General features: G+C 37.8%; 1 protein-coding gene across 2 annotated transcripts in view; it reads right to left on the bottom strand.

The window, feature by feature from the left end:
- Positions 1-12,789, bottom strand: part of SMOC2 (SPARC related modular calcium binding 2) — a 438,788-nt gene that overhangs the window by 21,697 nt on the left and 404,302 nt on the right. The window contains exon 12 of one of the 2 annotated variants that reach the window (XM_075596923.1): positions 2,504-2,541. In XM_075596923.1, coding sequence (XP_075453038.1) covers positions 2,504-2,541 — 38 coding nt within the window. The remainder of the gene's footprint in view (positions 1-2,503; positions 2,542-12,789) is intronic. The other variant, XM_075596922.1, reaches the window with a different exon arrangement.

Below are 12,789 nucleotides of genomic sequence, written 5' to 3'. Positions count from 1 at the left end.
CAATCCAAGTTCTAATTGCTAAGTAACTAGAATATGTTTCACAAATATAAAACACTAGCCCATGGTTTTCTTATTGCCCTAACTACCGGTATCAGATGTATAACCTTATTTGTAGGCCCAGGAAACATATGAACATAATTGTGTTCTGTGGGAATGTCCCTCCCAAATCAAGTTATAATTATAATCTACTCTTTTTACTGATAACTAGGCTATATAAGAATTGTGCACTTATATGGATTCAATCTTGTAACGTGCTAGTTAAGATTATGCTCAAAAGCAAACAGTGATATAAAAAAGTCAGTGTAGTAACTCCAAAGCTTCAAATAGCCCTTAAAATCTTTACTTATGCAATGAATCACTTCACAATCTTAAACAGGGCCCTCTATGATGAAGGGCCATATTCACTTCAATTAGTTTACATCACTTTTTTTGATGTTTTAAAGGTGTTACGTGTTCTTTCCAGAAACACAATACAATATTTTTAAATATGTGCCTTGTGTTTCCAATTTTAAACATCATGGTTATATTTATATGCAATATTTACTAAGTAAATAGTCCTACAGTATATTTGTTATTCTCTTTGCATCAAAAATGCCTGCAATGCCGTCGTGCCTTGTAAAGTGATGAAAAGCATTTGAGTGAAGAGGTTAATTGAAAACAGTAGCAATTTCTGAGTAAAGATTATCTTAGAAATTATTAATTATTTCTCTACATTTATCCTGGTATTCCATTCATGGAAACTCGTTTGTGTGAAAAACTAAAAGAGTGGGAAACAGTGGAAAACACCTAATATAGAGACTGGGTTGATGCCAAGAAAACACTTTCACTTGAGTGCTGGTATTCAACATGTGAAAGTCTAATGCTCAGTGACAAAAAAACTCTTTTGCTACAATATGACCCTAGCAGGTTGTCGCAATAGGCCTTTAAGTAATTTGCGAAATGAAGGAAGGAGAAAGGGTAATGTTATATATCCAGGCAACAAGCCTCAGCAGTTGCACTTCAGTATGTACCCTTTGGAATCCTGTGAGCAAATGATCATATCAATAAATATCATGAAAAGTTAGCTGAGGTCTCATAAAACTTTTCATGTTGCCCCATGTTGAGAAATTATATAAGCAAGACTAAAATTTTAAAATTCACTACAATTTAACAGACAATACACCTGTAAAACCATGTACACAACAGAAGAGAAAAGACTGAAGCCCATATACTAATTTCTTAAGACTTAAGTCACCTCAGTTGAATGGATTGTAAGTTTTTTTATGACTTAGGACCACATAGTACATTTAGCACAGTGCAGACATTCTGTTAAGATAAGTTTAAAATCAACCAATGCTTTAAAAATAGTCGGGAAATCACAGGAAAGTATTTAGAGAAGGAGCTGCTCAGTGAGTAAAGACATTGGCACTGAGTTGGAAGCAGTTTGAAGCGGGACGTGGTTCAATTCCCGGTGTCTGTTCCTTGTGACCTTGGGCAAGTCACTTTATCTCCCTGTGCCTCAGGCACCAAACACATAGATTTTAAGCTCTACAGAGTAGGGACTTTGTCTGTAAAGTGCTACATAAAATTAGCAGCACTATACAAGAACAAATTATTATTAAATGGATCTGTACAAGGAAGTGGAGTACTGTATGTAAAGGAAAGCAGACTAAAGAAAATGGATCCCTCCCCTCTGGTCTTAAATAGGATAACTTTGCTTCTCTATTCCTTACCTGGTTTCTTGGACTTCTTTGACCTACATTGTACATTATATATGCTCAGTGGAAAATGGAGACATGCTAATGTCTCTTGGATTATATCTGTACAGTAGCTGTAAAATTGAAGTATATGATTATAATGTTTTTTTTTTAACTGTTATTAGGTAGTGATATCATATTTAGAGAGTCTCCCATCATTATAAGCAGACATGTTAAGTTAACTTTGGACAGTATTAAGCTCTTTGTTCCATGTGCGTCAAAAGGAGGAACTACAGTACATGACACAAATATTATAATTGTGTGTATCAAACTGTGTACCGTGGGACCCTTTAGCCTTCATCCACAATATTGTCCAAGTTTAGAATGGTGCAACTTTGTGGCTTCTAATAGACTGTGCACTGAAAAAGCTGTACTGTGTCTGCTCCAAAATTGCCTTAGTACCCCATGGGTTTGATAAAGGAAAATTCAGAGTAAATTTATAGACTAGATAAATAGAAACTGAGACATAGATTGGGACTGTTACTGTATATAAAGATATGCTGTAGGTTGCGATACCTTTGAAGAACATGAAACTTCTTCATAGAAGAACTTTTAATGTATAGAGCTGTTGGAATGTGGAATAGAAATGTGTGGTTTCAAAAGCTTTATACTGTATTTCAACTTCATCTTTAAAGAACTCTCATGTTGCTCTATTAAAGTGTATTATAACCTACAACAAACCTACACTTCTCCAGAGCAAATATTTAACCTATGACAACATTGAATTAGTATATACAAAGACAACTGCAAATACTTGCATCACTCACCTGTTTGTTGGAAGAACTTTCGCCATTATTTTTTGGTGCTGTGTTGGGAAGAGAAGAAAAAAACTATAAGCAATTATTTTTTCAAATTTTGGGAAATATTGAAATTGCATAATTTCAAGTTGTAGCATATTGGATGATACAGTCAGTTTGCATTTTTACATAATTACCTATTTATTCATAATTTGCATGTCAATGTGCACTGTATATTGAAGAACACAATCATGCCCAAGAGAGATTGCAATATAATGCTATCTACAGTGGCGGCCGCCTTTAGCGTCGTGCGGCTGTTTCAGCGCAACTCTGAAAACCGCGGGCAGATGCAGTGTTTAATGCGGCATGTTCCGGTATTTAAAGCCGCGGCCGCGTGCATTGTATTAGCGCGTCTCAGCATGAATGCGGCATGAACGCGGTGAAGTGCATGGCATTCGAAAAAAATACCCAAACAAAATCGGAGATGTTAGAGAATAAAAGGGGCCGTGGCAGTATATAAATCACAGACAGCTAAAACACGTGTCCTTAAAGGTGCAATAATAATAATATCATTAAAGCCTAAGTGATTCTAGAACTAATTTTAGAAACAAACAGACTACCAAATAAAATAAATCTTTGTTAATGGTCAATTTTAAATATACAGTATCAGATGATGGAATGTTACCATCTTTACCACTCATTTGCAAAGAGGGTGGAAAAATAGCAAACAATTTGTCAAAGAAAACCTAACTTGCCTTAGTGACATTTCTAGTTGGATGGCATTGAACTGGCTACAACATAATGCATCTAAATCCAAGCTGCTCCTGATAGGCCCTAAAGCACAAACAGATGCTGCGAGTAACGTCTTCAATTACCTAAAAATCAATAACTCTGCCATTTCAAGGAAAGAGAAAGTGAGAAGCCTAGGAGCTATTTTTGACAAAAACATGATTGATCAGTCATATATTGCAGCTATTGTGAAAAACTGTTACTTCCAAATCCATTGGCTGAGACAAATTAAAGCGTTTCTCTTGAAAACTAATCTACAGATAGTAGCACCGGCCTTGGTCCTCAACATACTGGATTTAGCAAATTCTCTGCTGATGGGTCTTCAAAAACATAATATTAAAGCCCTGCAGCTGGAGCAAAACGCCACAGCCGTCTTACAGCAGGCAAGGAGAGACCACATCTCGCCAGTATTACAAGCCCTGCACTGTGACCTGGTGGAACAAAGGGTTCATTTTAAGATCTTGACCCTTATCTTTAAGGCTATCCATAGATTAGCCTTACCTTCAGAACATTCTAATCTACCGGTAACACCCCCAATCAGACTCTCAGATCTACCATCGCCCCTCAACTGATTCAGCCTCGGTTTAAGGTGAATAAACTGGTGGGAGAGCTTTTTCATGAACCGCCGCAGACTGTGAGATAAGCTCCCTCCTGCTTTAAGAAACAAGGACGCTTTGCTTCCATTCAGAAAGGAATAAAAAACCTTCTTTTTTAAACAAAACATTGCAAACAGACCCGAATACCCTGGCAGACAGATTTCCTCCCATTTGTGTTTCCTGTCCTTTGTTGATCTTCCTCATTTCCCTATAGATTTTCTTTCTGTAGGTCCCAGTTATAGGTCTGGGATAGGTGGCCTCCCTGTTACTACTGTACATGCGCTCTAGTATTGAGTTTCTTGGTGAGAAGCTCGTTAGAAAAAAATTTGAAATAAATAGACAAGATTTGACTCGGTTTTGGCACCATTTTTTGGAGTTGTCAGTTTTTTGTAGAGTACATAACTCTAAGGGGACCATTAGTAAAACTGCCCTGCTAAATGTAAAGATTTTCTTTGTGATTTTAAATTAAATAATTTCTTGAGAGGCCTCATTAAATCCTCACTGGTAAATTATAATAGCTGTATTTGTAAACCCTGTTTCTATTGTGCATGGCAGAGAGAGACATCATTTAACTAGAACATTTATTGAAAATGAGCGTTGGAGGGAAACATACAGATGTGGCAAGACTAAAGATTTCTGGCACTCGGTAAGTTGTGGTCACGTGACTGTGGCTGCCCTGGCACTGAAACATTAATGCTGATCCAAAAGCGAAGACCCCCTGCAGCATGACTGAAGATTTTTGTGTTTTCGGCCGCAGCTCCAGAGACAGTAAGTATTGCTACATTTGTATGAGAGCTAAATCAGTGACAGGTACCCTGACCCCTTGAGGGTTTAACACCCAGATTCAAATAATATAGTGTTAGGGTAACTTAATGTCATGTTAACTCCAAAGGACAATAACATGACGTTAAGTCATGTTTCTCCTGTATTGAGCATGGCGTCAACTAAAACGGACATTAGGGATAATGACATGCAAATACTATGCAAATATGGCATTTTCATAGCCCACCACATATCCACTAAAGTCCATTAAGCACAACAAAGGGAATTAACATCAGTTAAGTCACAGCTAAACTTGACATTTCTCCAACCAGACCATGAAATAGAGCTTTGACATGCTCTGGATTGGTGTAGCACCACAGTTTGGCATTATATATTTAACATAGCATTATTTCCCTAACCTCTCTTTTTAAGCTAGAGCTAAAGAACTATTTCAGGTTCTGGATCGATACTAAGACGTATGCAACATCACGTTATTGGATAATAATGCAACATTATATTACGATAATGTTACTGTATGTTGTGGATCTAGCTAAAAGTCATAACTATGACTTCTAAAACCTATACTAATGCAATTACACATTACCATAAAACATGTTTTGCTGAAAGCTGCAATTGATTCTGATCCCTAGTCACAGTATATTTTAGAAGAATCATTCAATTAGGAAATACACTTAGTTTATATTTAAAGCAGCAGATCAAGCTTCCCCCCCTTTAATATGTGCATGAATATGTGCATCAATACAATCCACACAATGTTAAGTAATTAGTTAAGTTGCCGATCGATCCGTTCTCCTGTGATCAATCGGCGAAGATTCGGTTTGGGCGTTCACTAATTTTCTGTCAGTGCAACAGAAAAGGACCAAAGGTGCAAAGTTCTGTGGGGAAGATCATGTGACCAGGCAGTCACTAGATACAATTGGTGCACTGCTAGAGAGTGAGCAGGGCTCAAAAAGGATGTGCCAGAGCCAGTTTCAGAAGAGGAAGGGGATGTGACTTTATAAATGGTTGCTACAGAAACAAAAAATGCTTGTTACATTATAGTACATTCAAAATGTAATTCAGAGTTGTTTAAAAAAATACTACAAGTATTTTCTCATAGTACAGAACTGATTTATACAAAAAAAAACACATGTAAGATATTGCTTGGACTGCAGCTTTAAATTATACATTAACTGGTTGTTACCCCCTAAAACCTAGTCTTGCAGGTTTGTCTTTATGACACCATTTGCAACAACAAATCTGTTATTGTCCTATTATGTATTCTTTTTTACTTTTTGAGCCTGAGAATTCTATTCTCTCTTTCTCTGACTATTTCACAAAGAAATAGTCTCTGGGGATCGTGCAGCTGAGCAGAATGTCAGTTCAAAGCTAATGCTTTCAGCTACATGAAACAGATAATTTCACATATTCTGAATACTGAACATTTTTGAAGGTAGACTTTCTTATCCTTCAAGATTAAAGAAGCAAAATTCTGTAATTATTCTTTTTAATCCAACCCCCTCCCCCCCACTTTTACCTGAGAGGTTAATAGCAGGTTTGTGCTATTTTGGAAATGGTGATGGTAAAGTCTTTCCAGGATCAAATGTAATAAAATTGTACTGCCCTAATCATGCCATTTATACCTATTTGGAATGCATGCATCAACTACAGTATAGAGGGATCATTTGAAATACTATTCCCAGCAAGGATGGTCACAGAATTGTATTGTATACTGTACGATTAAGTGATTCACTATTTCTTTCATTACATTTTGTTCTTTATCCTCCAACCAAAGTTTTCTACCTGAAGAGCTACAAAAAGCTGAATAACTGGAACAGTTCCCAGCCAATATTCCAGGTTTGTTTAGTGAATGTTGTCATCTGTTCAATTACTGTTTGAAACACATTTATTTATTACCAGTGTTGAATTTCTAATCCCTTCTAGGAATAAGAAACATTAAGATAAAATGTCCATCTGGAGTTTACCTTTAGACTATAAACAAAGCAGAAAAGTGCCTATCCATGAAACCATTGTACTTCTGTTCTAATGGCTACGTTTCATTGGGAATTAATGCAGCTAAGAAAAACATGTATCTAATTTTAAAAAGTTCATTTTTTTCCACGTTCTCATTAATATTCTCTTATTTTGATTTCATATTGCATAGAAAAATTGCTGTAAAATAATATGTGTAGGTTGTCTTAAAAATAAATACTGTTTAAAATTTTCAGTTACAGTAACCCTGATCTCTAGAGTTCTTTATACTGGTCTAGGTATCGAACCCTAATGAGATCTACTGGAATCCGTATATGTTTTAGGTATCAAGCCCCTGTGTCTTGAGCTACATGAAATATTTTGTAGGGTCAATTTCCACCAGAATTAAGAAACTTGTTTAATTACATGATCTTATATTTTATATAGCTATGTTAACCAGAACGATTTGTGGCTTCTCAGATTTGGGTGGGGTGCAGAATCCAGGATCTGGATCAAAGTACCGATAAGATATACTTAACATCACGTTATTGGATGATAATACATTGTTATTCTACAATAACATAAGGTTAAGCCTATGCTAATGAGGTTTTGTTAAAACACTGTAATTACAGTACTGTATGTGGGTCTGTAGCGCTAAGCATCTTTAGATAGAGATGTCTCCAATATACTGTACACATATGTTTTTCTATTTGCATGTGAGTGCTACTTAACATGTTAAGTGCATATTGATATTCATGTACCTCCAGTTGCAAAGTGCTATACTAATTCTACTAATCCAGTTTTTATTAATGCAGATAGAACTTGAAAAGAACACATGACATTAAATAAGCTATGTAATACAAGTACAATGAATGATAGAGAATACATGAAATACTGAAATAGAGGAAGTAATAAAAAAAATACCTGGGAAATGTTAGTTTTATAAATGCACTAAAAATAATAAAATTCAAGTAGTGCAATTAATTAAATTTTCTTGAACCATAGTAAATGTTGTGAAAAATTTATCGGGAGAAGTGCTGCAAATTGTTTTTTCAAAGCAGCCCCTGCTGCTGCGGAGAATATAGAATACGGGACTTATACAGTGTGTTTATGTTGTCTGTCATTTGGTTTGGGATCTTTAAATGCATTTAAATTATGACCAGAATAGGGCCAGACATCCCATATATACAGGATTGTCCTTTTTTTCTATTGAATTGTCCCGTTGTCCATGAAATGCCTATCGGGATGCATAATTGTCCCGTATTTTCAGGGGGGGGGTGGGGAGAGCTGGGACAATTCTCCCGGGCCTGGCTGGAGCTGGAAGTTGAGCCCGACCTTCCGTTTGCGGCTGCTGGGCAATTGTTGACTGCTGAGCCGGAGCTGGGGTGTGCATGTTTTCTTCTGTATTGAGCATGAACTCCATTCCAACCAACCCCCCACATGTTGAAAGTTGGGCCCAACTTCCGCATCCGCCAGTAGGACCAAGGCCCCTCCCACAAAAATAAAAGTGTGTTTGTGTGTTGTGGTAGGGGGAATTGTATGTGTTTTGATTTGGGGGGAGGGGGGTTTGTGGTTGTGTATTGTGGGGGGAGGGGGAATTGTGTGTTTGTGTGTGTGTGTGTGTCATCCCATATTATCAAAACCTAAATGTGGCAACCCTAGATGAGAAGAGAAAATGAACATCATTATTTTAAACTTCACTGACCTTGTATGCGTAAAAAATAGCATGCAAATGTACCCAAAAGTGGCAAGAAATATGTAATGTCCAATGCATTCATTTATAATTAATTAATAATCCTTTTATCGCTAAAGGTGTTTATAACCACCAGTTCTGATTACATTATGAAGTATTTGACAATAACAGGATTCAAGCCTAGAGATGGAAAAATGTGTCTGAATTCGATCCATGGATTTTCCCTGTTTATTTAGACCAAATCTGATAAACACATCAAAATCCATCTGTACTAAAATATCAGAGCAAAAAAGCAGAGCAATACTGTACCTCAGAATCCATCATTGCATCCAATCCAGTCAGATTTTAACGAATCCAAACTCGGATTCAATCTGAACTCAGAGACTGGATTCTTCAAAATCCAAAGTCATATTTGAATACATGCAACATGTTTTTTGTGTGGTGGTGAACAGGTGCCCAGAGTAGCAGTGGGTGTGGGTTCTATTCCTATTGGGTCTGACACCAGTACACTATTCCAGTCACTAGAGGCCTTATTCAGAAAGCCTCGATAAGGCCCTTATCGAGCACTTATCGACCAAAATGGCTACTCGTATTCAGATAGCCTCGATAAGTGCTCGATAACGGCCTGTATCGACGCAAAATTTTATCTCCATCCGAAATTCGCTGACTGAGCAGCAATCAGCCCCTTATCAACCATTTTCGGATGGTTGATAAACTTGCGCGATTCAGAGACCCGCAAGTCTGGTGTCGCGGCCTATCGCAGCCCATCGCAGCCCTAAAAAACGATTTTCTCCCCAAATCCAATTCACCACAAAATTGTTGGTCAATTGATGGGGAGATGCGTCGATGAGCTGCGATATGTCGGGACTTAGAAAAAATCAGGCCCCTTTCCTGCCTCGGATTGATGCCGGGGGTCTCCGGAGCTGATAGCCATTAATAGCAGCTACGGCCCCCCCCGGCATGCATCCGAGCCAGGAAACATGCATGTACAGCAACTTCATTACCTTAGCGGCTAACCGCTAAGGCAATGAAGGGGTTAAACACCCATGCCAGGCTTACTGTAAGAAACATACAAAACAATACAATACTGTGGCTAGCGGGGGTGGGTGAAGGGGGAATTTGGCCCTTAGTGGCTGTTTAGGCATTGCGGGGGGGTTGCGGGTGGAGTTAACCCCTTCATTACCTTAGCGGTTAATACCGCTAAGGTAATAAACGGGTTAACCCAGCCGCTACCCACCCGCAAGGTCTAAACATCCATCCTTAGGGCTAATACCCCCTTCACCCACCCGTAAGGCCTAAGCACCCACCCCTGACTGACTATACCCACCCTATACCCATTGAGTAGTATAGTGGTACATCATACCCATATAATAATAATATGGGCATGATAAGCCTCTATAGCACACAATGGGCACTCTAATAAAAATACAGTAATACATAAGACACACAATAATAAAAGCCAACTAACTACCAAAAAACACACTTCACTAAATACAAACAGTAGCCAGCTAATCCAATCAATATAATCAATAGCAACATCAACATTGAATTAATTAAACCATTATCCAATTTAAACAATTAATTTTGAAAGCAACTCAAAATGAATAGTAACACTAACCAATGTAAACAATGAATTAATCCAACATTAATGAATGTAACCATTAAAAGACAAATAAATATATTAAAACAATCTCTGAAGTATCCATAAAACATATGAGCTAACATAATATAACATTAAGTACAAGCGAACACCAATAGCAAAGCTTTTATTACATTAACCATAAACAAACAATCACATCCACATCATTAACTGCAATAACAAGCGAAAAAGGCCCCCCAAATATTGGCATAATAATGTATTAATCTGTACCCTAAAGAGGTACAGATTAATATATTACCAGTCAATGTGCCTCCCCCAAAATTTTTAAAAACACATCCAAAAAATAAACCTGTAAAAAGAGACATTTAAAAACATTGAATATCTTACTTACCATTAGAAGCGGTGGCCCTCCGACTCCCGGGGTAACAGGAAGCTCACGTACCTTGAAGGCCTCCATCAGCATCCGATGACATCCGCCACGAAGATCCTGCTCAGGTACCGCAATCTTCTTTTTTCTTTCTTTACTCACCGTCTTCTATCTTCATCTGTAACCATTTTTTGTTCTTCTTTATCTTCTTTCTTCATCTGTCAATCCAAAAAACCCCATGTTAAATCCCAGCCGATGCTGTCTCGTCGGCTTCTTGGGCTCAAATGAGGCGTTACGGCCTTAAATAGGGCTTGTGACGTCACATTTAGCCTCAAAAAGGTTAACAGCCACCTGATTGGCTGTTAAAACCATGTTCCGACTTTATTTTTATTTTTTTTACATGACGTCACTTAAAGGGAATGATGCCAGCCAATCAGAATGGCTGTGCTTCATTTACCTTTAACATGACGTTGGTAAATCCAAGATGGCCGCTGTGTCACTAGGTATTTCAGCCAATCAGCGTGTGGAATTGGTTCCCACGATCTGATTGGCTGAAATACCTTGTGACACAGCGGCCATCTTGGATTTACCGACGTCATGTTAAAGGTAAATGAAGCACAGCCATTCTGATTGGCTGGCATCATTCCCTTTAAGTGACGTCATGTAAAAAAAAAAAGTAATAAAGTCGGAACATGGTTTTAACAGCCAATCAGGTGGCTGTTAACCATTTTGAGGCTAAATGTGACGTCACAAGCCCTATTTAAGGCCGTGACGCCTCATTTGAGCCCAAGAAGCCGACGAGACAGCATCGGCTGGGATTTAACACAGGGTTTTTTGGATTGACAGATGAAGAAAGAAGATAAAGAAGAACAAGAAATGGTTACAGATGAAGATAGAAGACGGTGAGTAAAGAAAGAAAAAAGAAGATTGCGGTACCTGAGCAGGATCTTCGTGGCGGATGTCATCAGATGCTGTTGGAGGCCTTCAATGTACGTGAGCTTCCTGTTACCCCGGGAGTCGGAGGGCCACCACTTCTAATGGTAAGTAAGATATTCAATGTTTGTAAATGTCTCTTTTTACAGGTTTATTTTTTGGATGTGTTTTTTAATTTTGGGGGGGAGGCACATTGACTGGTAATATATTAATCTGTACCTCTTTAGGGTACAGATTAATACATTATTATGCCAATATTTGGGGGGCATTTCTCGCTTGTTATTGCAGTTAATGATGTGGATGTGATTGTTTGTTTATGGTTTATGTAATAAAAGCTTTGTGATTGGTGTTCGCTTGTACTTAATGTTATATTATGTTAGCTCATGTGTTTTATGGATACTTCAAAGATTGTTTTAATTTATTTATTTGTCTTTTAATGGTTACATTCATTAATGTTGGATTAATTCATTGTTTACATTGGTTAGTGTTACTATTCATTTTGAGTTGCTTTCAAAATTAATTGTTTAAATTGGTTAATGGTTTAATTAATTCAATGTTGATGTTGCTATTGATTATATTGATTGGATTAGCTGGCTACTGTTTGTATTTAGTGAAGTGTGTTTTTTGGTAGTTTAGTTGGCTTCTATTATTGTGTGTCTTATATATTACTGTATATTTATTAGGGTGCCCATTGAGTGCCATAGAGGCTTATCATGCCCATATTATTATTATATGGGTATGATGTACCACTATACTACTCAATGGGTATAGGGTGGGTATAGTCAGTTTTGGGTGGATGCTTAGGCCTCCCGGGTCAGGGTGGGTTAACCCCTTAATGACTATAGCGGTTAGGAACCGCTAAGGTGATTAAGGGGTTAGGGGCAATTAGAATGTATTTATTTTGTATATATGCTTTTTGGCAACGGAGGACAGAGGGACCTGCTGTTGTGGTAAGTATAACTTTATTTATTTTTTTATATATAAATGTATGCTACTGCACTGTTTAATAATGGGCAAAAAATCTATTATCCATATCTGGAAAATAGTTATGTTGCCCATTACTGTACTGTATGGGTTTGGGCGGAGGGAGGGGGCGTGTATTGATGCGTTTTTAAATATTTATTTAAATATATATTTCTTTAATAGTGTAGAGGTGCAGGGAGTCTCCGGAGCTGAACCACGTAGGTTTTATGTCCGGGGACCCCCTGCTTCCCGAGATACAGCCCTCTTTATGGGGTGCCGGTATCCCTCTGCATTGAAATGTCCCACGTCACGTGACCGGGACATTTCCTTGCATAGGAGATACCGGCACCCCATAAAGGTGCCTGTATCTCGGGAAGCAGAGGGTCCCCGGACATACATTTTAAATTCACTGGCGATTTTTTTATGAACCTTCTCTGAATAAGGCTCCTAGGTACCTTAGGCTTGTCAACTCAGTATAGTTGTTATGGACATTGGACAATCTTTTAGGAAGTATGGGATGTAACTCTTTTAAATATACTTTGTATAGTCATTACATATCTCCCATGTGTGCTCAGCACAGACATCTCTCCCTAATTTATTTGGAGGGAGGTTTGAGGGGATATATATACAACTGGAAACACT

This window comes from Ascaphus truei, chromosome 4 (assembly GCF_040206685.1).
Source record: "Ascaphus truei isolate aAscTru1 chromosome 4, aAscTru1.hap1, whole genome shotgun sequence".
In the NCBI taxonomy this organism is placed as follows: Eukaryota; Metazoa; Chordata; class Amphibia; order Anura; family Ascaphidae; genus Ascaphus; species Ascaphus truei.
This window is presented reverse-complemented; position numbering and strand designations above follow the sequence as displayed.